The sequence below is a fragment of the Haemaphysalis longicornis genome, unplaced genomic scaffold, assembly GCF_048455015.1.
Source record: "Haemaphysalis longicornis isolate Haplotype H1 unplaced genomic scaffold, Haemaphysalis longicornis Haplotype H1 scaffold_1, whole genome shotgun sequence".
Taxonomy (NCBI): domain Eukaryota; kingdom Metazoa; phylum Arthropoda; class Arachnida; order Ixodida; family Ixodidae; genus Haemaphysalis; species Haemaphysalis longicornis.
This window is the reverse complement of record NW_027526203.1, coordinates 15,441,429-15,466,699: the sequence shown is the minus strand read 5'-3', so window position 1 is coordinate 15,466,699 and position 25,271 is coordinate 15,441,429. Positions and strand designations below refer to the sequence as shown.

Genomic DNA, 25,271 nt, shown 5'->3' with positions numbered 1-25,271 from the left:
TATATATATATATATATATATATATATATATATATATATATATATATATATATATATATATATATATTATGAGCTCTTGTAACGCCATCAGCCCATTGGGATATGGGCCACATCAAGGAAGAGAGTGCCGTGCGATCGTGGACTATCTATACATGCGGGTATGCGCGCATACCTTCTGTATGCGCGCATACGACACCGTTCGCACAACGGACTAAACGCTTTCTTTTGGTGAGAAGCAAAACACACGCGGGCAATCTTTGCTGGATTGTCAGGAATTAATATCGTCCGACCAAAGGGAGGAACAAGGGTGGCGCGCAGTCTGTAGTTCGTTGTGCTATCGGTGTGGTCTATAGGGCTCCTGCGCTGGAGTTTGGCGACATGCAGCGCCCCCTCGTGTCCTACACGTCTGGGTAGTACAAAAGCAGACGACCCTCGCCGCCCTCCATGTGTTTTCAATTACAAGCCAGAGCGAAATGTGGTTGTAATTATTTTATTCACGTCGTGGCCCGTTTAAATTACTACTACTGAATGAAATAGTCCTTAAAGTAGTTTCAGAGGCTAAACAAAATAATATCCGCTACAACGACCCGATTTATCGGCATTTTTTTTTTAGCGAGCTGTCGTGATCGTCGCGGCGTGGGACAATATCGCCAGGTCGGGTGGTCTAATTTCGCGACGATAATTATCGTTCGTTCTTCTTTCGTTCGCTCGACAAAGAAAAGTTCACAAGTAGCATAACAAGAACGTTGCTGAGCCTGAGGTAACTTTAAATGGTTGCTTTAGCGAAAGCATGCCAGCGGGCGCGAGAAGCGCAGCCGGTTCAGCTGACGCCGCTGCTCTGGCACCGCCTTGAAAACGAGTGGAAAATTTCTTTGTATTTTCATAACCCACATGATTCTTGCTTAACATTTTACGCCATACCGTTTACGAACGCAGGGTACATGTATACTAGCGAGCAGTTGAGGAAATACCGTCAAAAAACAAACAAATTGAACGCAATTAAAGACGTGAATCAAGCACCGAAACGCAACTCCGTTGCCTGCTTAGATGTGTACTTGTATATTTATACAACATAACGCGGCTGCATACACGGTGCGCGGCCCAAATATTTACATACGATCGTCACTAACTGTGTTGGTTATCTTCTAGTGCAGGTGTCATTGCTAACAATATGAACGCCGACACGTACGCCAGCTTTGTCCTCAAATGGGGTGTGTCAAGTCTCTCCCCGGACTTGACACACCCCATTTGAGGACAAAGCTGGCGTACGTGTCGGCTGGTTCAGGGACTTTACAATGCTATCCACTATTTCAGGTGATTGAACCTTGAACATTGTTCTTTTTTCGATTATTCCCTCCCTTCCTTCATGTCCCTTTCCTTCCCCAACAGGGCATCCATGCCCCCTCTGATAATAAAGGCATTCCTCCTCCTCCTCAAATGGGGTTACACGGCGAGACAAGAACAGAGAATTCATCGCATTGTCCCCCCTCTTCCCCTCTTCCTTCACACTTCGGCAGATTATTGTCAAATATTGGCAATTCACTGAATTTTTTCTATTTGCCTTCAAAGCCCCCACCCCATTTGCCGTCCAGCGCCCCGCCGTTTCGGCTTTATGCAACTCGGCCCTACACCTGAAAACGTTGCTGGCCCTTATTCTAGTCTATTAAGTGCGAACTGGAAATATGCGATGCAAGAGCTTAACTAAATAAACTGAGAGAACCAAGGACATGGAACGGCCACTCAGTTCGCCGGACCGCTTTGTTTTACTGCCACTACTTTCGGAATCACAAACATATTTCACGCTTCTGACGCTCGCTGCATTTTGTGACTGAGCCACGGGAAAAACGGCAAGCTGGCGCTGCAATATCTATTCGTAACGATGATGCAAACCAGCAGTTGTTATTAAAAATGCACGCATAAATGCGCAGGTGCGCAAAACCACGGCTCACCGGAGCGGAGATCCTGCGGTCCGCGAGACTCGCTGGCTTTTATGCGCGATCCTCGCCGATTGCGTTACTCTTGTTAAATTTGATCAGCTGTTGTTGAAAAGTGCTTTTCACAAAGTGTATTAGTTTAAACAAGAAGGTTTCACTTCAAATTTCACTTCGTACGACCATCTTTGCAGTTGCAGAGCGCCATCACCGTCTCAGCACTTTTGTCGACGCTGTAAACGTATTAGCTCTTCGAAGCTTTTTCTCCCTTAATGCCAAGTTGATCGCCGGAGGAGACCAGACGTGTCGGGTTAGGCTGGAGACCATGTAGCAAAACAATCGCGAGTATTGAGCTCATTTTGCTTTTGTCAACACGGGATCCTATGGGACCCAGGCAGCTTTGTAGTACCCGGAAGTACTGCCCGGGCCGGTTTCGCAGCGCCCCCTGGGCAGCGCAGGAGCCCTATAGAATCCCTTTTTCATTCAAGTTTGTGTACGTGGGCCAGACTGAACGCTGCCTAAACGTATGTTTGTGAGAACATGTTTCTACGATAACAAATTCCACGAGCGCCAACCCTCGTGCGGATTGCAATAAGTGTGGCTCTGATCCTTGGTTCAGTGGTTTTGTACCGGCATCAGAACCAAACTTTTAAGGAGCTGGTAGAGGAATTTTATATCGCTTCACGTGATACCAAGTGTGTTACACGATACATGAGCGAGAGAGAGAGAGAGAGCCCGCTAATAGGCACTATGTTTATCTAATCTTTGGTTTGTTGTGAAGTATAAATTACGAGTGTTTAGATAAATTGGCAGTTGTGAGTAGGCGCTGGTATGTGTCCTTTCTTTCCATACCTCGTTTCTTGTGCGCTTTTAAACTTCCTTTCTCTGCCTCGCACAGACAACGGCCCCCAAAGAGGGCACTTAGTTGTGGATTGGTTCATGCCCTATACTCGAACTGATATCATGAACCAATTCTCCGTCCTCGCAACAAGGCTCGAATTAACACGGAAGTTCCCGTGGCTGGAAGTGATGCCGTTTCACTTTTGCAGCTCTTGGCTTCAACGGCGACCGGCAACCCTGGAGGGAGGGAAGTCCTGAGAGGCCCCACCGGGCCAATTGTCAAGAATCACTTCACGACAGACAGGACAAGAGGTATCCCGTCATGCGCACATTCCTTGACCTTTTTAACAGCAGAGCTGTTTAAGATTGAGCTTGGTTCATTGGCGTTAGCAAAAAAAAATACAAACAAAAAAAGCTGCAGTGACATCTACGCTCAGGTGTTCAGACGTACGACGCGATAGCGTTACTTCGACTTCCAGTGATCGTTTTGGGACGGCGTTGCTGCATTTACCATTTATGCTTTACAAGCACCGAAGGTCAGTCAAGAGAGCGAGACTAGTTTCAATGGTTTTAAGCCGCCATGTCATAGGAAAGACAGACGCCATCAATGCTTGTGTGGCTTGAGATGCGGGCGTGACGGGTTGCGGTACTTGATGTTCATCAGTTTCAGCGAGCCCTGGATCCAGCAGCTCGTTCCTTGCCCTCTCAATCAGCTCACGCTGATCTTGTGGTGAGAAGATAGTCAAAGCTGCCTATCATTTCTCCACACTAGTGGAATGTGTAATGTTTAAGTTGTTCTCTCCTGAGAATACCCTTGGGCATGACTAAGTTGCGTGGAAGAGGGTGCATGTTTATTGCGCATTTACACAGTTTTCAGTTGACGTCTGATGTTCCCAGCAAATATCTTCGCCCATATAGATTGGTGAATATATACATTGGTTTGCTTTCTGCGCAGAGCTTGCGATTATTCAGCACGCGAAGGATCGTGTTCCTAGGCTTGGAAAGAAGAGAGGTTCTCCTTATTTTTCGGGGAAGGGAGTGTGGCAGCCCCGGTTGCGAGGAGAAATATATGTGAGTTCGCGTGCTTCTTGGTCAGCACCCTCAATCCCTTCCAGACCCTCGCGTCAGGGTGTCCATGTAATTTCAGCTTCCTCCATTGTAGACGGGAGAATCGTTCGGAAGCATTTAGGTATTTAGTCTGTAATGATGTTTTAAATGCTGTCATGAGAGTCTGTAGTGATGTTTGTAGTTCTATTTGATAGTTTCGCTAGTTGGATTGCTGACAGGATGGGCCCAATTTCCGCTTGTTCCGTTTGTGTGTGGGGAAGGGCCGTGCAGTCACGAAGATTGCCAGGGTAGTCCATTGCGACTATTGTTGCCTCAGTGCTTTCTCACGTTCCGGGATATGTGAATACTGTGCTTGCATGGTTACGGTAATTTAATTGAAGGAATTTGACCCTGGCTTCTAGCCTGCCCTTGCATAGGTTTGGATACAATGATTTAGTTTGGGAAGGGTTTTTAGGGGTAGTCGCTGCATCGTTGACATGTCTATCGTGAAGTCCAGTTTCTTCTCCGCCCGGAGGGGGGGGGGGGGGGGCGGTGAAGTGCCTATCTTGGGTACGATTACTCGTCCCGGATTTATTGTACAGCCGCTTCCTTTGCAATAGGAAAGTGGTTTTTCATGTCTTCAAAGGTGTTATAATATAAGACCCAACTTTAGGGCATTTCCGGTGACCGTGAAAACTGATAGCTTGAGAGCGGCTTTATATCTGTCCCAATGAAGGCGTTTATTTGGTTTTCTTCGGTGAGGGTACGGAACTACAGGCTGCACGATAATCAGTACCTGCATGGGTCTTATCGTTTCCTCTTTTGCATGTGCTGTTCCCCTGGTTGGGAGTTTTACAAATGGAAACAATTTGTTAAAGATTTTATGTATTTTGGTGATTGTGAGAACGGTTCTGCCACTTCTCAGGGCTATGCCAAGGAGCCTAGCGTGGGTCTTCTCTGTGGTGACATCCTGAAAAACATTAGGGTGTTTTTTTAATCTTGGCCGCGTGGTGCCATCACTCGGTTACCCCACACACATCGCGGTTGTGAATTAACCGCGGAAAATTTGAAAAGTAAATTAAAATACAGTGCGGGCCATCCTGTGTAGGTGGTCGGGAAGCGAAGCTTTATACGTTACCTACCACGGTGACTATGGCCCGCTTGCGTTATTCACTCGTTGCACTCTACCTGTAATACGTTCTTTCTTATTTCGTTTTCGCACGACGTTCAAAATGGCCTTATGATCGGTGTGATACACGCTCAGACTTTGCGTTTTCACCGATAGCATATTATTACTAACATTAAGTCAATGCACGTTCCACGGATGATAGTTGGTTGTTTGGTATCGGTGTTGCACATGGGTCCAAACACTTGGAGGACAAAATGAATGAACCACTGGCGTGCACACGGCCGCTACACATGCCGTAGGCTGAGCGCACAGCGGCGCGAGAGTTCGCGTGACGCTATAACGTGGCATTCAGCGAGAACGCAGGGGGTAAACCCGCAGCTGTGCTCGGGTGAGCACACTGTCTGTCTCCCCCGTCTCCGCGTGCAGCCACAGCTCAAGTGGTAAGACAACGGTCTTTAGCTCCGTTTATCTATTCGGTCCAGGTTAGATTCCTGGCGGTGCAAGTAATTTATTTTATTTGTTTGGGTTTCCTGTTGACGTCGACGGTCGCGACATAACCCTTGGCTAGTAGAGGTACAAAGCTTCACTTAAAAACAATGCAAATAGGCGCTTTAAACATGGTTTTATTTTTTACAAGGAGATATTTTAGTTCAATTCTGCTCATAATCCAGAACTTGGTTTTTCAGCCACTGGGGAAAATTTTCTGCCCCCCCCCACCCTCTTTAGCTTTAGGGACAGCCACGTTGTGTGATGGCGGTGTCAGTTACGGTCGCGGTTGGCTACCGTGGGCCCTATTCTCGACTGCGCAAATTGCCGGCAATTCGCCCATGTTTTTTTGCGTAAGCACGACGTAAGCAATCAGTGACGTACTGCACCTATAGCTATGACGACATGCAGTGTAATTTGACGAGTCACTCATAAAGATCGCTACCAAGGTATCAAATATTGTGCAAGAAAGATATAAAAACACTTGGCATGTACTATAAAAATTAAGACAGTAGCTGAGGTTGACAAGAAAAACACATTTATGGGGGTCAAATTTGGCGTTAACACCACAAGGCGATCGAGTAACGTTGATCCAAAAGCGAGCGAAAGGCGGATGTCGAGCTAAAGAACATCATGCAATTTTTTTGCCGTATGTATTTATTTCTTTCAATCGCTTTTAGTAACATAGCTGGGCTCTGCTGCAATGCAAGCTTTGTTGCGTTATCACCTTCCCTGTCGCCACCGCCGCCACGCCATCGTCTGCTGCTATGTTACAAGTTTATGGCGTGATCACAGAAAAAGACGGCCGCGACCATCGCTTCTATGACACATAAGAGCAGCGAAGCGCTATGCCTGATAACCGTGGAGCGCACCGATGTCGCCGATTCACTCATTCGTCAATCTCGACTTCAATCAGCGCTGTAATGAACCAAATAGTCACTTTTCTTTGTTATTTTTCTCTTGAGTTCGATCATGTGACCCAACAGCTTACTAGGACGAGTATGGACAAATGCCATGCATTGGGTTCTCTTTGTCATGGAGAGGCTTGTACTGCCCTCTTATGTTGCGGTTACGCCATACAAATAATTTTTATTTTATTGCCAAACATAAAAGCAAAATACTGCACGTTATTTGTATGCTCCATGATCGCTGACTTGGAAGCAGTTGAAACTATAATTTGTTTCGGTAGGAAACATGCTTTAAACAGCGCGCATGCGAAACTGCGGCTGCTGCAAATTGCCGCACATTTCGCGGCACCGTAAGCCGGGGCAATTTTTTGCCCTATTTTGCTTGTATTTTGCGACAAAAACAGCCGCAATTTTCAAGATGTTACGTAGCATTACGTCACTTTTACGCAGGCTGAAGTTGCCAATGCATGACGTAATTGTTCCCGCCAACTGTTTAAATTACGTCACGCCTTCTCAGCCAATCAGAGAGGGGGAGTGTATTACAAGCAGTATTGTTGTTGAATAGCAAATACAGGCTTACGTTGTCATGTTCGCTGCATTTAGTCTGGTTTTTCCTTGCCGGCCAAGAATTATGCGCCTTTAGTAGCGAGAAATAAGGCAAACTTTATAACTGGTGTCCGTAAACGACATGAAACGTCAAAATGACGACAACACACACAACCGCTTTGTAAACCGGAAGCCCGTGACCAAAATTGAAAGCCAATCAGAAAAGACTTCCGGCAAATTGCCAGAATTGCCAGCAATTTGTGCTGTCGAGAATAGGGGCCCGTGTCTGCCGCGAATGGTACCGCCGACGAGGCGTTGAAAGAATTTCAATGCGCAGGCGCAGCACAGGCTAAAAATGCGTGCCCTATGTTTCGTGTCCACCGTAGTATAGTTCTTCTCGTTTCCACACTTCAGTTGCCGCTGCGCCATATTCTAGATTTAGGCGAGCCCTTGAATCTCGCTGCCTCAGTCATAGTTTCACGTTGGCAGCGATGACGTATTTCCGCGGACGCTTGATGAGGACGGCTAATAGCGGATGGCTAGCAGCCACGGGGAAATCGAAAAATGAGCCTAATAACGCTATCGCGTAAAAAATTGCCCGCACTGACTTTACGGCACAACAAAAGTTAAAGAGAGGGCCAGGACTGCTTCAGACGCACGAAAAAGGCTGTATCGGTTTTAGAACAGCGAATGGGCCATGTGCATTACAGACGAAACAGCAAAGGCCCGTATAGGTTGTGGACATTGAAGTGGTCCTGAAAGGCGTTTTGAACAAACTAAATGAACTAGCGGAATCGTTAGGTTGGGTGGTGAACGTCATCTGTGCCAAGTAGAACATTTTGAAGGGCAGCGGAAGGCTCACACTTTCGTTGCAAAGTTTGCTGCCGCTTTCCCACCCTTTCCTGTGTGTTCTTGGGCTCCGTCATCTTCTCACAAGTACGTCAACGATTCTCCCATGTGCGTTACGAAGCAGAAATCTTGCAATGGGACGGCTTTTTCTTTCACTTCCGGCGATGAGAAGCGTTGTCTGCTCAGCTTCGACGGGCCGCGTTGGCGCCTTTATTTAATTTGCGCTTCTCTATTACCACGATCCTCCCTAAGGCGCGTTGGCCAGGCCGATCGGCATGACGACGACACGATAGCGGCTCTGTAGGATACAGGCGGGTTCGCCAGCGCATCACACACTCCTAAACAAGATGTACCCGGACAGGTACGAGAGTACTTGCCTGTTCTGCAAGGACAGACAAGGCACTCTGGCAAACGTCCTGGCCGAGTGTGAGTCTCTTGAGATCCGCCCGCCCCCGCCCCTATTCCCACCCGAACACTGAGAGCGATGGGAAACCTTGTTGTCTAGCCCCGACCTGACGATCCAGCTCTCACTGGCAGCCAGCGGCGAGGAGCTGCTAGACGCATATGGGACCCGAGAAGAAGATTCCACCTGCACGTATCTGCGTGCACTAGCCAATACCTTTATTTGACTCAGTTAAAGTTGATTCTCTCTCTCTCTCTCTCTCTCTCACGGTAATTCGCTTTGACAATTTGTTTCCCGGAGTGGCGAATTCGTGTGCAACCAGCAGCGCTTGTAGAAAATATCAGCTCAGTTAAGAGCAGAGGAGGAGTTATGGAAGGTTTATTCGGTAATACGGAATCAATATTGGCCATAGTTCTTAGCCTTAAGCGTAAAACAAAAGCACGGCGAGCACTGTTGCCACAGGGCGAAATCGCAGTCGCAGTCAGTGATGTTGGTGGAGATGGAGTGATGGAGTGGTGGTGGAGCCCTACTGCGCAACTGTAATTCAAGAAATGTTCAGTTAACCAGCCAGGAGTCCTTCAAATCAGATAGAGGTTATTGATGTGACACAAAGGGCGTTGCTCAATGTAGTATACAGGTTATTTCCTCGCAATCTCCAGTTATTTTGCGGTGCAGTGGACTGAAGGCTCGCGGCCGCTCAGTCAAAGTCGCGGGTTCAAATCGTGGTAGGGTGTTGCTTTTTTTTTCTCCTTTCTAAGTTGCATGGTTTGCGAAGCGTATTGACGAATGCAAAACAAAACTTTTTGGTAGAACTGCCGAACTACCATATCAAACGTCAATGCATCGTTTAAATGGTTGGCACGATTTGTTGAGTTTTCAACTCATGCTTTGTATATATAAAAAGGCAATTGTACTTTCAGAGGACGAAATACTCATGTGCGTATTTTACAAAATTGGCGCGTCTTCACGTATAAACCTGTTTCCTCCCATCTACTTAAACAAGACACAAGGTAGGCTTGGGGAGGGGGGGGGGGGGGGGGCAGAATATATGACCGTGGCCGGCAACCAAACCCTCCACATATCGCAACTGGCAGCAGTGAGCACATCAAAAATTTACGAACAACCTTTATAGCCACAAAAGGGGCTGCAGGCCATCAGGACAAAAAGCGGGGGTGGAATAATAGTTTTGTGCAATCATACGCACAATCGAACAATGAGGCAGGTGCGCACGGTCTCAAGCCTCACACTGCCATTCTGAGACCGCTCGTAATATTTGTTACGGTGTACTTGTCTAGTAGTTGATGAACACAGGGTCGCGTCGGAGTTTACCAGAAAGTAAGGAGGGAGGGAGGGGGAAATGGAATGCACCACGCTCTCTAAAAATAGTCCCTGTGCCGTACCGTGCAACCCTTGGGCTCCTTTTTGTTACGGTTATGAATGTTTAAACCGATCGGAATAACGGAATGGAATACAACAACTGCTTGTGTACGCGCGTGCATGGCGTCACCACGACACCAGCAAGCCCGGCATTTACCTGAACGAGCGGCCAATGAAGCGATATATAAACCAACGTCAGTTCGGAGCGCATGTACGTGCTCACTCTAATAAAATATGAGGCGATTCTTTAGTCATTCCCTCACACATTTTCGACTCCCATATGTACCAATGCATGCCGCCGCCGCGAGTGCATGGTGACAGGCTCCTTCTCTTTTCGCGTAATCTTTCGCCGTGGTGTGGAGGCGTAGAAGTCCCGCCCCATTCCTTCCATCACATTTTCCAGTCGTGAGCGGAGTGAAGGATTCATCAGCAAAATTATAAATAATGGCCCCAATGGAACACATAAAATCAGACGACCTCGTCCCATACGATGCGGTGGAGCAGAATATCGCAGTAGCAGACGACGCCCGCAACTACAGACAAATGGGAAAACGCCATTGCGATCTCATGAGGTTAAGAAGGCAATACAAGCTAATTCAAGAGTACCAACGACAGCTTGCTAACGACCACTGGCAAGAGCTATGTTCGAGTCTAGGAAATGAACGCGGCCTGGCGAAACTTTGGAAAATTTACAGAGGAATGGCGGGAAAAGGAAAGCAGCACATCCCGTTATTCTCAACGCTTACACTACACAAGGATCCCGAGAAGGTGGAACGTGAGATTATCTCGACGCTTTTCCCAACTGCTAGTAGACAACCTAGCGACTACCTCCCCATCATTGATATCGATAACGAAGATTCATCACTGGACTGCCCATTCACGATGGCAGAGCTCCGCACTGCAATCAGACAGGGTAAGGCGAGATCGGCCCCGGGACACGGCGGGATTACCTGGCAGCATATACGAAACCTCGATGAAGCTCACTTGGAACAACTACTGGTGCTCGTAAACCACTCGTGGAACACAGGCGAAATTACCGAAGGCTTTAAGCTATCCCTGGTCAACCTAATCCCGAAGCCTTGAAAAGACCCATCAGTAGTTTCCAACCTAAGACCCATATCACTCACACCTACTTTGTGCAAGTTAATCGAACGCCTTACTAACAACCGAATACAATACCACTTGGAATATGTCAACCATTGGCTTCACCCTTCCCAAACTGGATTCCGGCCGCATTTGGGAACGCAGGACTGCCTTTGGCTGCTGCGCCGCGTCATCAACAGATCCCCGTACGACCGCGGACTTCCCGACTACGTCTTAACTGTGGACCTTAGAAAGGCATTCGACATGGTAAATCAGACCACAATTCTGAATGAACTAGCTCAAGCCTTTCCCAGCAAAAAAGCACAAATATGGGTCCGAAACTTCCTTCACAACCGCCCCTTACAACTCAAAAGCAAGCTCCCCGGATGGACACCTAACACCTATTACAACGACAAGGGAGTGCCACAGGGATCCATCCTTGCACCGGTCCCTTCAACATAGTCATGGCGAAATTGGCTAAGAGTCTTGAACAAGGAACGTCGGCCAGATTTGCTATATACGCTGATGACGTCACAATATGGTGCGAGGGTAGAGACTACTCAACGACAACAGACATGCTCACCGAACTACAGGCAGCAGTAAACACCATAGAGGCGTGCCTACCACAACTAGGTCTTGAACTCGCCGCTGAAAAGACTGAGCTGCTCATGGTTTCAAGCACGAACAAAGCTCAGCCCACAGGAGATGACCTGCTGTATCTAGGTGACACTGAGATACAAATGAAACGAGGGCACGTACGGCTACTCGGCCTCCCGCTAGCCAGCTGCAATAGCCCCAAGATATGGATCGCAGAGCTGAGACGAAAATGGAAGCCAATGCTGAAATTGATAGAACGCCTCTCCAACAAACACGGAGGGGCAAATCAAAAAGCCTGCCTAACGATGGCACGTGCGGTCGCAATTGGCACTCTAGCTTACGGAGCCCCTGTCTATGAGTTGAATAAGACCAACACCAAACACATTCAGGTGCTCCACAGGGCCACATTGCGTACCATAACGGGCCTCCCAATACACACAAAAAAGGCAGCCCTTGAGCAGGCAGTGGCACTTCCTTCCATCGTTACTGTGATGAAAGAAACAAAAGACCAAGCAGACCGCAAACGAGGTCTCACCCGCCAAGGATTGCTCCTCACAGCATGGGACGAACAAAAACCCGCACCAACAATTGAGCTACCCATCCCCCTTGCACCCTGGTCGATATCAGACAACATCGAAAGCCACCTCAGCAAGCCAATCCCACGGGCTCTTCCAGCAACCAGATCTCAACGTATTCACTACCTGGTGGCGTTTAAACTGCCAAATGAAATTAATATTTTCACGGATACAAGAGTGACTCCCACACATATCGGTGCAGCATGGACATGTCCCGAAAATTCATCTTTCAACGGGCAGATATCTTTCAACCAAAACGATGGAACCGCATTAGAAGGAGAACTACACGCCATAAACAGCGCGATTAACCACATCTGCTACGAAATCGACTTTAAACCCCCGCACAACGTGGGAATTTTGACAGATTCATTCGCAGCAATCCGAGAACTACGAAAACCCCTTTCACTCAACCCACTTGTTAACTCCATATTACTGCTTAAGGAACTAATAAGAGCCAGAAAGTGAACATCCGAATCGACTGGACACCGGGTCATAAAGAGGCCAGCCCAGGAAACCAGGCCGCTCACGCAGCGGCGCAGGAGAGTCTTAACGTTACCCCTCCGCTGGTTTATACCTCGGCTACTTCACCTGCCCTACTCATCCAGCGACTCAAGAAGCGCAAGAAATGTCAGTACGAACAAGTGACACCATCTGGGTATCTTGCTAACATGCCTCATTAACAAGAGCCGAAGAAGTATTCATCAACAAGATTTTCGCCAATGCAGCTTACACCCCACATATCATTCAGAAGTGGACAAAGGGCCCCACAACACCCTCACCCCCACATTGTCCCTACTGTAACACAAACACCAAAGCAGACCTTCACCACTTAGTATGTGTATGCCATTTCTTCGATGCACATCGTTCAGACACCATTCGACACATTGATCTAAACACCATGCACCAAGAAGCACATACCGCATTAGATAAGGCTTTATTACACGAAATAGGCAAATTTGCAACCAAAAGTGGTCTGTCGCGAGTGGTCTGACGAAGGACGACCCCGGCGAAGCCTCCGAACAGTCAGTGAATAGAAGAAAAAGTGCCTGGAACTGAAGCAACCTGTGTAATCCCCTCCTTCATATCCCATTTCCCCCACCAAGTGGCTTTAGCCCTCCCTTCCCCAAATAAAAGCTTTACTACTACTACTACAACCGGATGTTCTCGAGACGTCACCGCGGTGACGTCACCAGACGTCACCGAGCAAGGAACGGGTGTTGAGATTTGTTGCCTATTTATTGTTGTTTGTGTACTTGTGCTGGTTGACTTTCTGTTTGCAATTTATGTTCAGCGCAGTCGCTAGGTGTAAAGTGAACGAGTTCAAAAAAGATAATTTTAGGGCTTAACACACTGAAGCTTCACAGAGCCAATTGAGGCGGCTAACGTGTGTGCATCTGTAAGCGGGCCGGTAATCGGGTGACGAACAACGCTTATTGCGGTTGCATCGAAGTAGATATAGGGACGAATGGTGACGTAACAGGTCGCGTGATTCTAACAAAAGGGCCGGTGACGTCAGAGTGACACAGCCGTGATACAGTATTATTATTGTGCACCGCATGAATTTTGAAAACCCAAATGTTCGCTGGTCAAAAGCAAATCAGACTTAGCACTTAAAAGGACACGGCGAGTTTGGAGACGGTCATTTTCCAGCAAAAAAAAAAAAAATCTGGCATGCGTAATTGTACTTATAATCCAGCGCGGTCGAGTGCCAAGGCACTCGACCGCGCTGCACCTTATCTACAATCGATATTTGAATCTTTTAAGGAGTGATTATTACCTCTGTTCTAAACTACAGCGGCACATATGAAAGCATGGCGCATTTTCAAATGACCCTATAATTTTGGAGTTAATTATAAATGACACCATAGCTACAATGTTCGGGTACGCGTATTCTCTTGTTGCCAGTGCATGCTGAAAAGAGTTGTGTCGCACGTGTTCTAGAATATGCGTGAGCAAATTCGCGTGTGCGCAGTGGTGCTGACGTGCGAGCCGGAGCGGTTCCTGGTGCGGATCAACTTCACGCAGCCCTTCCGCGGAGTGGTGCACGCGGGAGACAAGCGCGATAACTGCCGCATCCGAGGCGACGGCTCCCGCCGTTACACGCTGCCCGTACCGCTCAACGACTGCAGCACCACGCACAACGTGAGCATGTCTTCTCTTTACTCACTCTACCTCTCTCTCATATATATATATATATATATATATATATATATATATATATATATATATATATATATATCAAGAGAAGAAAAACTTCGAACAAGGTAAAAGCACGATTGCGGCCTACGTTTCAGCAAAGAGATTATTTCTACATTGATATATATCAGTGGGTCGAACCGAAAAAAATACCGGCTCGGTTACGGTACTGGTTCAGGCGAAATCATTTTGTTCCGGTTCAGTTCCGGTTCGACAAAATCACGTACCGAAGTGATTCGCGAACCAGCTCGATGAGTTCAATTATCACTGAAATTAGAGAAAAAATATATATTACTTTAAAACGACAGGCAGATTAAAATACAAACAAAAATTCAAAACGCTGCTGTTCTCCAAGGGAAGTCGCGCAATTGCAAAGCAAACTTTAAACAATTACGAGACATTAGAAAAAAAATCGTGCCTATCCACCCCGTGAATGTCGTTGGAAAGCAAAGCTGTAAACGGCATCCATAACGATTTCCCACGCGACGTCACTTAAATTCCCTCACATCGCTCTACAAATAGTAAAACCAGAGAAAAGTGAATTGCACTTAACCACACCATTTATTACTTCAAAGAGATATTCTTGGTAAGGTTAAATCAATGCATGATGCATGAACGGTGTTTGGTTGAGTTGTATTGGTGTAGCACAAGAGTGGAAACTTTTTTTTATAAAATTAAAGCTCCAACCCGGTGTTAGACGATCTTACTTCTCCGTCTCTGTACCGCGGACAGAGGCGACGATATTTGCGACAGAGAAGGAGCAGAAGGAGGAAGAAATACTTCTGTTCAGATTTCTGAATGGCCCAGAGTGCAGCCCTGGGGAGTGATTCCTTCTTCTGTGGGGCCCATATGCAGACCGCGCGGCCTGTGTTCTGTCCACCCGCTGAAGCTGGGTAGGTTGAGAGGGCCTGGACAGCAGCATCTCTCATTGCTCTTGTTGGGTAGTTGACGGAAAGAGAGGAGCGTGCTCAGGACTAAAGTCGCACACCCCGATTACGGTGTGGAGTGTTCCTACTTCTGAGCAAAATTTACATTCAGCGTCGTAGCGATTCGGATGCATTAAGTGAAGGCACGTAGGCTGTGGGAAGGAGCCCGGTTGTATGAGCCGTAGGGTAGTTTGTTGTTCTCTGGAAACGTCAGGGTAAGGCGAAGGTACAGTCTGTCTCAGAAGGCGGTAATCTCCCTGAACGTGGCAAGCGGGTGACTGTCCTCGTGCAGCTCCATAGAACGGGAGGTGAAAGCGCAGGCTTGTTGGGTGGCGCATTTGTTGCCCTCCATTGAAGCGTGAGAGGCTGCCCAGATGAGCTGAATGAAACCGTTTGGGGAGTGGTTTTTTAGCACGCGCAGTGCAGGTGAAGACACCCAACCCAACTGGTAATTTCAGTAGGCTTGCTGGGAATCGGTGACTATCCTCCGAACCCCTGGTTGAGTGAGAGCCAGGGTGATGGCTGCCTCTTCTGCAGCCGTCATTTCTTGCGTCCTAAGCGAGGTAGACGCAAGCAGATGCGTTCTGGAGGTAGCCACGATGATGGCATATTGCTGCCCTCGATGTTTCGAGGCGTCTGTGTAGATAACTGCATGATCCCCACCGAGGGTGGTGTTTAGCGCTTGAGCCCGTGCTTTTCGGTGACTCTCGTCATGTGAGGGGTTCATATTTCTAATCAAAGGGAGCATCTTTAGTTTTAGTCGCCAAGAGTCTGGGAGTACGTCAAGCGGAGTGACATTCTGGGCTGCCCAGCCAATCTAGTGAAGCATGCGGTTACCCACCGCAGTTCTGAGTCGGACCTTCTGGTTAGAAAGATGACCTTGTATCAGCTCTTCCACCGTGTTGTGGAGCCCCGTGCTAAGCAGCCTCTGTGTGGACGCACTCATGAGAAAACCAATGGCCTGATCGACCGCCTTTCTAATCATTTATAAAGCATCTCTATGTCTTCCTTGTTGAGAAGAAGACAAAGGGTTGACGTAAATGACTCTCGAGAGGACAAAAGCTTCAATTAATCGAAAGGTACCGGATTATTTTAGGCCTCGCTTCTTGGTGGCAACTCGTCTGATCATGTGTATGGTTTGATTAATGCTGTTTTTGAGGCGCTGCAAGGAGACGTCACTCTTGGTGTTCGAGACGTAGGTGTTCGAGACGTCAGTCGAGATGTAGGCCCAGGATGTTGACGCTGGTGCTTGGAGTGATGGCCTGCCTATCAAGGAGTATTTGAATGTATTCCTTGATTGGGCGTGAGGTCGGACGACAAGGAGCTGTGATTTTTTACGTGAACACTGGAGGCCACAGGCTTTAGCACATTGGCGTACTAGAAGTGAGATGCCATGCATTGGTGTGAGCTTCCTTTAATTTTTGTAACTCTTAGCACATGAGCAAAGTGCGCATAGGTCCGCTAGACGGGCGTGAGTGGTCGCGTGACGCTTTCACGTGGCATTCAGCGAGAACGCAAGGGGTAAACCCGTAGATTTACTTAGTGAGTACACCACCTCTCTTCCCCGTCTTCGCGTGGGCTCGTAGCTAAATCGGTAAGACAACGGGCTCTCGCTTTGTTAGTCTATTAGTTCCAGGTTCGATTCCCGGCGCTGCCAGTAAATTCTTTTATTTGTTCGCTGGAGTTTTCTGGTGACACCAACGGTCGCGAAAGTACCTTTGGGGGGTAGAGGTAAAAAGCTTTGCTTTAAAACAGATGAAATGGCGACGATTTACCACCTACTTTGTCGCTCAGATTTTAGGTTGTCCTAGCCACTATTCACACATCCACCGCCAAGAGATATGATGGTGCGATATATATTCTGCCCTTTCCTTTTTTGTTAAAATCGTAATCGTCGCTATGGAATCGCCCATTCAAATACCAGCCCTCAAATACCCATGCGTTCAAATACCTTCGCTTAATACCAATGGCGCACATTTTTTATATTTGTAGCAAAACAGAAAAATCCTACAACAGGCACATAAATACTACCAATGAATTAGAGTATTTGGTCACCCTGAATAATTTGTAAGCTGCATTTTACTAGCGAAAAATAGACACGGATGAAGAAGAAGTACACAGGACACTCGCTAGACTACAACTGAAATTTTACTTAGCGTCCGTGAAACAAAGAAAGATAACATACCACCACGACCTACCCCTACACATCCCCACACACGCCAGCCTATGTGCCACACATGCGCCCTCGTAGGTAGCCTATCTCCTTATCTGTAAGAGTGATTGAAGGGGTGCTCACACAATTAACTCCTTCCCTGTAGATATAAAATGCCTCGTTAATCTCGCGACTAGTTTTGTCACGTCCAGATCCTAAAACACGTGTTTTAAGGAACGCCGGCGTACAACCAGGGCACCGCCTGCAATGATCGGCCAGATGGCCTCCCGCCGCAAGCGACGAAACTGCTGCATGGGGCTCTCTCAGCCTGTCGTTTAAACACCGCCCCGTCTCTCCCACGTATACATAGGATTTGCCAGCGGACAGCGGAATGCGGTAGATGACACCTTCTTTGAAGATGACAAAACTGGTGCCATGTTTTTTGGTGCAAGCTTGGCTTGGCTTTTCGTTTACGGCGGGGCACATCCTCATCAGCTTGCCAGGCGCGGTGGCCAGCACTTCCACGCCGCATTTTTCCCCCACTTTTTTGAGGCGGGGCGTGAGCTGATGTACGTATCGCACGGCTACGCGTCGCAACCTCTCCCGGTTGGCGTCTTCTTCCCTTGAAGAGCCCTTAGCGGCTTTAACTTCTTTGATGAGGCTTTCTGCGACCGAAGCCACCAGCTCCAAAGGGAAGCTCGCATGCGTCAGACGAGCCACTTGACCTTGCCCACTACCAGCTACCTTGTGAGCGCACGACTTCTGGAGGGCACCGTGCAGGCAGTTCGCCTCTATGCCGCGCTTAACCACCTTGGAGTGGGCCGAAGCGTAATTCAAAATCTGCTTTTTTGAGCGCGGTGTGTACGTCCAGCTTATGTGCCCCTCCGTAAAACAAAGCTTCACATCCAGAAACTGAATGGTTCCGTTATAAGGTTCCTCAAAAGTGAACTTCAAGCCCTTTGAACACGTCTTAAACACCTCTAAAACACTTTCAATCACACCCCGTCTATCCTGAAGGCTGTCCACATCCACAAACTCAATAAAATCATCAACATATCTGAAACACTTAACTATACTGTGGTTAAGGCGTGCTGCAATGCGTTTGTCACAATCGGCTAAAAAGACTTCGCAAAGTATTGGGGCAATGCAGGAACCAACACAGACACCATCTTTCTGTACATAGTACCGTTCATTAAAAGCGACAAAGGTTGACTCCAGATAAATTGTTAAAAAATCAATAAACCCTTGAGTGGACATACCGCTAGCATTCTGAAAACGGACCGGTCCGCTTTCTTCGATTACGTTCTCACGGCGTGAATCAGTTCTTTTTTAGGGATACTATAGAAGAAATCTTCGACGTCTATTGAGGATGCAAAATTGATCCCCTTCTCGTGCAAGTCCGGCAACACCTCAACTAGCTCGTTGGAATTGCGAATTCGAAACGGGTCATCAACGCAGATGTGGTTCAAATGCTTTTGAATCTCCCTAGATATAACGCCCTGCCAGGAACCTTTTTCTGACACAATTGTCCTAAGTGGCATGCCTTCCTTGTGGGTTTTACCCTCAAAGAATATTTTAAAGCAAAGCGTTTTACCTCTACCCCCCAAAGGTTCTTTCGCGACCGTTGGTGTCACCAGAAAACTCCAGCGAACAAATAAAAGAATTTACTGGCAGCGCCGGGAATCGAACCTCGAACTAATAGATTAACAAAGCGAGAGCCCGTTGTCTTACCGATTTAGCTACGAGCCCACGCGAAGACGGGGAAGAGAGGTGGTGTACTCACTAAGTAAATCTACGGGTTTACCCCTTGCGTTCTCGCTGAATGCCACGTGAAAGCGTCACGCGACCACTCACGCCCGTCTAGCGGACCTATGCGCACCTTGCTCATGTGCTAAGAGTTACAAAAATTAAAGGAAGCTCACACCAATGCATGGCATCTCACTTCTAGTACGCCAATGTGCTAAAGCCTGTGGCCTCCAGTGTTCACGTAAAAAATCACAGCTCCTTGTCGTCCGACCTCACGCCCAATCAAGGAATACATTCAAATACTCCTTGATAGGCAGGCCATCACTCCAAGCACCAGCGTCAACATCCTGGGCCTACATCTCGACTGACGTCTCGAACACCTACGTCTCGAACACCACGAGTGACGTCTCCTTGCAGCGCCTCAAAAACAGCATTAATCAAACCATACACATGATCAGACGAGTTGCCACCAAGAAGCGAGGCCTAAAATAATCCGGTACCTTTCGATTAATTGAAGCTTTTGTCCTCTCGAGAGTCACTTACGTCAACCCCCTGTCTTCTTCTCAACAAGGAAGACATAGAGATGCTTTATAAATGATTAGAAAGGCGGTCGATCAGGCCATTGGTTTTCTCATGAGTGCGTCCACACAGAGGCTGCTTAGCACGGGGCTCCACAACACGGTGGAAGAGCTGATACAAGGCCATCTTTCTAACCAGAAGGTCCGACTCAGAACTGCGGTGGGTAACCGCATGCTTCACCAGATTGGCTGGGCAGCCCAGAATGTCACTCCGCTTGACGTACTCCCAGACTCTTGGCGACTAAAACTAAAGATGCTCCCTTTGATTAGAAATATGAACCCCTCACATGACGAGAGTCACCGAAAAGCACGGGCTCAAGCGCTAAACACCACCCTCGGTGGGGATCATGCAGTTATCTACACAGACGCCTCTAAACATCGAGGGCAGCAATATGCCATCATCGTGGCTACCTCCAGAACGCATCTGCTTGCGTCTACCTCGCTTAGGACCCAAGAAATGACGGCTGCAGAAGAGGCAGCCATCACCCTGGCTCTCACTCAACCAGGGGTTCGGAGGATAGTCACCGATTCCCAGCAAGCCTACTGAAATTACCAGTCGGGTTGGGTGTCTTCACCTGCACTGCGCGTGCTAAAAAACCACTCCCCAAACGGTTTCATTCAGCTCATCTGGGCAGCCCCTCACGCTTCAATGGAGGGCAACAAATGCGCCACCCAACAAGCCTGCGCTTTCACCTCCCGTTCTATGGAGCTGCACGAGGACAGTCACCCGCTTGTCACGTTCAGGGAGATTACCGCCTTCTGAGACAGACCGTACCTTCGCCTTACCCTGACGTTTCCAGAGAACAACAAACTACCCTACGGCTCATACAACCGGGCTCCTTCCCACAGCCTACGTGTCTTCACTTAATGCATCCGAATCGCTACGACGCTGAATGTAAATTTTGCTCAGAAGTAGGAACACTCCACACCGTAATCGGGGTGTGCGACTTTAGTCCTGAGCACGCTCCTCTCTTTCCGTCAACTACCCAACAAGAGCAATGAGAGATGCTGCTGTCCAGGCCCTCTCAACCTACCCAGCTTCAGCGGGTGGACAGAACACAGGCCGCGCGGTCTGCATATGGGCCCCACAGAAGAAGGAATCACTCCCCAGGGCTGCACTCTGGGCCATTCAGAAATCTGAACAGAAGTATTTCTTCCTCCTTCTGATCCTTCTCTGTCGCAAATATCGTCGCCTCTGTCCGCGGTACAGAGACGGAGAAGTAAGATCGTCTAACACCGGGTTGGAGCTTTAATTTTATAAAAAAAAGTTTCCACTCTTGTGCTACACCAATACAACTCAACCAAACACCGTTCATGCATCATGCATTGATTTAACCTTACCAAGAATATCTCTTTGAAGTAATAAATGGTGTGGTTAAGTGCAATTCACTTTTCTCTGGTTTTACTATTTGGAGAGCGATGTGAGGGAATTTAAGTGACGTCGCATGGGACATCGTTATGGATGCCGTTTACAGCTTTGCTTTCCAACCACATTCACGGGGTGGATTGGCACGATTTTTTTTTACGTTTTTTTGCGTGTTGTGATATTTGTGACACTCCGTATCGCACGTGTCGAGCATATGATTAGACTGCTCCTGGTTAGATATCTGTAAAACGGGGCCCCGACAGTGCATTGCACTTTGATTATGTTCCTTGCGGATTTTGTTGTTGTTGTTTTTGTTTTTCTTGTGATTTATGCTGCCACGTGGTTTTTGTCACCGCAACGAACGCCTTTATATACTGTACAACTACTCTTGGTACTGTTATTCTGACGAAGGCCGGTCCCCGGTCGAAACGTTAAAACCTGTCCTCTTTCAACGTGTTTCATTTTCTTCATTATACTTACCGCCGGTGTCCAAGAAATTGTTTCCCGCTATATATATATATATATATATATATATATATATATATAGACAGTAGAAGAAACTTTTCGAGGAGCCAGAGAAAAATTATTAATTAAAGAAAATGGTTGACTCACGATTAAAAACAAAAACAGTGGTTTGCTGACGTTTCGACTGAAGGACCAGTCTTCATCTAAGTAACGTGCAACCTAGCAGCACATGCGCTTATATAGGTGCAGAAGGTGTGCTACAGTTCACCCTTGTAAAGAACATAAGTAGGCGGGTTGGGGCGAGGGAACAGTGATAGGGTGGGCACTATACATGTGCGTACAAACTTTCGTTACGTTGTGCTCCTCGCAATCTATCCACAGCAAAAAAAGAAAGAAAGAAAGAAAGGAACAAAGAAAGAAAGAAAGAAAAAGAAAACAAAAAGCAAGGATTGATAGTAACAGGAGGTGCGGCACCGCGGGAGACAAACTCTTTTCTAAAAAGCAAAGCAGTAACCAACTTCATTCCATTGAAAAAAGACAGGGTGGGAGGCTGGTGAAAAACAGCAGCTTCACGTACAAATTACTGGAATAAACGAGCCGTGCAGCGAACGTCTCAACGCATGAAATGCTATGTAAGCAGGCTGACAAGAACAACACACACAGAACGGAGGCCGCCGGTGACACATCGACTTCTGAAAATACCAATGACCAGCGGTGTGGGGAATGTCAGGGCAGTCCACAAGTTCACAGAAGTCCTAGGGGCGCAAGTGCCAGCAACGCAACCAATTATAAGAATATGTACTTGTAGTAGCCATGGATGTCCTGCGTGGAAGTTACCATAAAATCGGTCACCAGTAAGGGTCAAGAACTTTCCGTGTACATGACCAAAGCACGTCACAGCAGAATGGAGGTATGGAAAAAGTGGGGAATAAGAAATTTTAGAGGTAACTTAACTGTCCAAGAAGCGAAGCAGTGGGGAAACCGCGCGAATGGCGAATGACGGCGCGAACAGCGAGTTCGCGGTGTTGCGAATGATCCGCCGCTGGGCTTTGTTTCAACACTCCTCGGCTGTGCGGCGAAGCCTTCACTACGTGCGCCTTTCAAGCAGGCCTTCCCTGTCGGTGACTCACGGTTGAAGCAAGCTCCGACGGGCCTAGATCTCTGGCGCCTATCTATCGGCGCGATTCAAACCGACGTTGGCAGACAAGGCACGCTTCAACTTGCCCCAATGACGCAGAAGCCGCGCGTCCGCTGCGGAGATCTCCTCTCTCCCCTCTCTCGGACTCAGCGTGCGCTGCTACTACCGACTGCTCACGAACTCAAGAAAGAGTGCTGTGTGTGTCTGTGCCGTTCGTGTCGGGTGCACGATCTAGAGGGAACGCTTGTTTCGACCGTTAGCGCTTTGGGTATAAATAAGACTCCCCCAAGCGCTGTAGTTAATTTCTGTTTGAGCAGTGAATGAGTGTTGTCACTCTGCTGGAGTCCTGCACTGTAACTTGGCCCGTCGAGGCATTGTTCTTTGGCTTCGGCTCATCTCTCGCTATGAAGTGAACCGTGAACAAGTTACGTTTTGCCTACGGCTACTGGACTTCCTCACGGCTGCAACATTGGCTGGCCGCTCGCTTGAAACCACGCTACCACACGTATGTCGGAGGTGAAGGAGATTGGCTCGGGTCGGCCTTCCCGTACGCAACAACTGGTTGGCAGCGGTCGGATGGCAACTTCGTAACACCTGGAGCCAGCGGTGCGAGATCCAACACCACGGACGTCGAAGCGGCTTCGGACTTCGCAGAATTCACGGCGGTCGATGGTGAGTGCGGGACTTTTGTTCACTAAGTTTTACCAGGCTTCTGAGGATAGCTGGTGGGGAGTGTGTTTTTGTCGCGTGGGTTATTCGCGCAAAACATTTTTGGAGCAGTGGGAAAGCAGTGCTCTAGACCGGCCATGAATTTGAAGGCGTTGAAAAAACCGCAGTTGTTGGAGCTTGCAAAAGAGATGCGCTTGGATGTTATGGACGCGCTGAGAAAGCCAGAGCTGATACAGGCTATACTCGCTGTTGGAGCTGATGATGACGAGCTGTCTGAGTGCATTGAGCTGATCAATGGCAGGGAGACCTCTTAACGTCAGGCTTCGGAGGCAGAGGCTAAGCGCCAGTGTGAGGAACGTGAGGCAGAAACAGGAACAACAAGAGGAAGAGACGAGAGAGAGAAAGAGCATGAGCTCCTACTCAATCGGGAAAAGTGACAGCACGAGCTGGAGATGAAGCATCTAGAGATCGAGGCAAATCGATCTGGGCGTGGGAGTGACAGCAGCACGCCAAGCGTGCAGTCTGCGCCGACTGAGCAACCTACGTTACGAATGACCAAATACGACCCTAGCAAGTAGAAGATATCGGTCTTTTTTTTGGTTAACTTCGAGTGTACGTGCGAGAGGGCCCAGTTTAGCCGCGAGACTTATGGCCGCAAAAGCTGCTTACGCGTTTGCCAGGTGAGGCATCTGACGTGATGGCCCGCTTGCCAAAGGAGCAGGCGGAAGACTACGAGAAAGTCAAGTCGAGCCTGCTGCGTAAGTACAGGCTGTCGGCACAAGCGTTTCGCCAGAAATTGCGTGAAGCCGAGAAAGCTAAGGGCGAGTCGTACTTGGAGTTCTCCTATAAGCTGAGGGCTAACATGGAAGAGTGGCTCAAAGAGGCAAAGGCTTTCGGAGAGCACGACAGGTAGTCGAGTGCTTCGGTCTCGAGCAGTTTTACCGCAGTCTACCAGAAAACCTGAGTCTCTGCGTGCAAGATAGGCCAGGGGTAAATACTGTGGATCATGCAGCTCAGCTAGCCGACGAGTTCGTCGCACGATGAGGAGCGCAGGGGCTGAAAGACGGCCAAAAAAAGTTAAAGGTGTTGTGCCACCAAATTTGTTGCTTGTGCATTCTTTGTTGCAAACGTTTTATAATTCGTTAGAAAGCATGATACATGCTCTCACACGCACATATTCTGAGTGAAAAATTTATTATCGCACGATTCATATGAACAGGATTCGGTTTCGGTTTCTGGGCGCCGATTCAAGCAGTGACGTCACAGTGTTTCGAGGAGGCTCTGCCACGGCGGCGCTGCGGTACGTTGCGACTTTACTGCGGCGTCTGCTCCCCCACATACGTGCTTCACCACGGAAGTAAACACGCCGACTCGTCACGTCAAGCCGCGACAGCTCCGACGCGGATTCTTTGTCTGCATCCTCGGATGCAGACAAATGAAAACCATGGATTTGCAAACCATAAAAATGCTAAAAAAAAAAAAAAAAGCTGCCCCCGCCGCGAATCGAACCGGCAACGTTGACCGGATGGGGGGAACGCGCGAGACCACTGAGCCAGCGAACAAACGATTCTACTCCGCGATATAGCCGGTGTACTAGATGGAGGCCCATCCTTGGAGTCGTACGTCGGTGTTTACTAGCTAATTTACAGAATTCCTGGCTTGTAAACTCACATTTTTTTAAATAGCGCTTGCGAGCAAGGTTCCGCGAAGCCCCCGCGACAGCTCATCGCCATCAACTCTGCTCTTCTGCGAAAGCGCTCGCAAAAATAAGTGTGCCCGGCTGCGACTGCGATTTTGCACTGAAGGGATAGTGCTTGCCGTACTTTGGTTTTACGTTTTACGTTAAAAACCTTTGCCGATACTGATCTCTTATTACCCAAATTAACCTACGTAACTGTTCTTCTGCACGAAACTGACCTTATATTTTCTACAGGCGAGCCGATCGCACACGCATTCCGGGGTAGCGGCGTCGCCGAAGAGCACGGCCGAAGCGTCGAACGCCAAAATACGGATCGCATTAGCGCTAGTGTTGAGTTGTATGGGCTTCACGGAACTTACTGCGTTTATTACCCTCCAGAAACTAACAAAATAGAGCCGCGTTCATTGCGGCACGAATGTTGTCGGGGCGCAGTTTTCGCTTCTCGGTCGATTGACGACGCGTCGTGCGACCAGTCAGGCGACCGGTTTTGTTGGCGTCTTCGGTCGGCGAGTCAGTCACACTACGGCGACTTTCCATCGGCCGACGTGTTTGTGTCGCCGTCGGC

General features: G+C 48.2%; 1 protein-coding gene across 1 annotated transcript in view; it reads left to right on the top strand.

Annotated features, from left to right (window-relative positions):
- LOC144175255 (uncharacterized) overlaps nt 1-25,271 on the top strand; it is a 56,857-nt gene that overhangs the window by 2,831 nt on the left and 28,755 nt on the right. The window contains exons 2-3 of the mRNA XM_077704353.1: nt 2,981-3,083; nt 13,744-13,913. Coding sequence (XP_077560479.1) covers nt 2,981-3,083; nt 13,744-13,913 — 273 coding nt within the window. The remainder of the gene's footprint in view (nt 1-2,980; nt 3,084-13,743; nt 13,914-25,271) is intronic.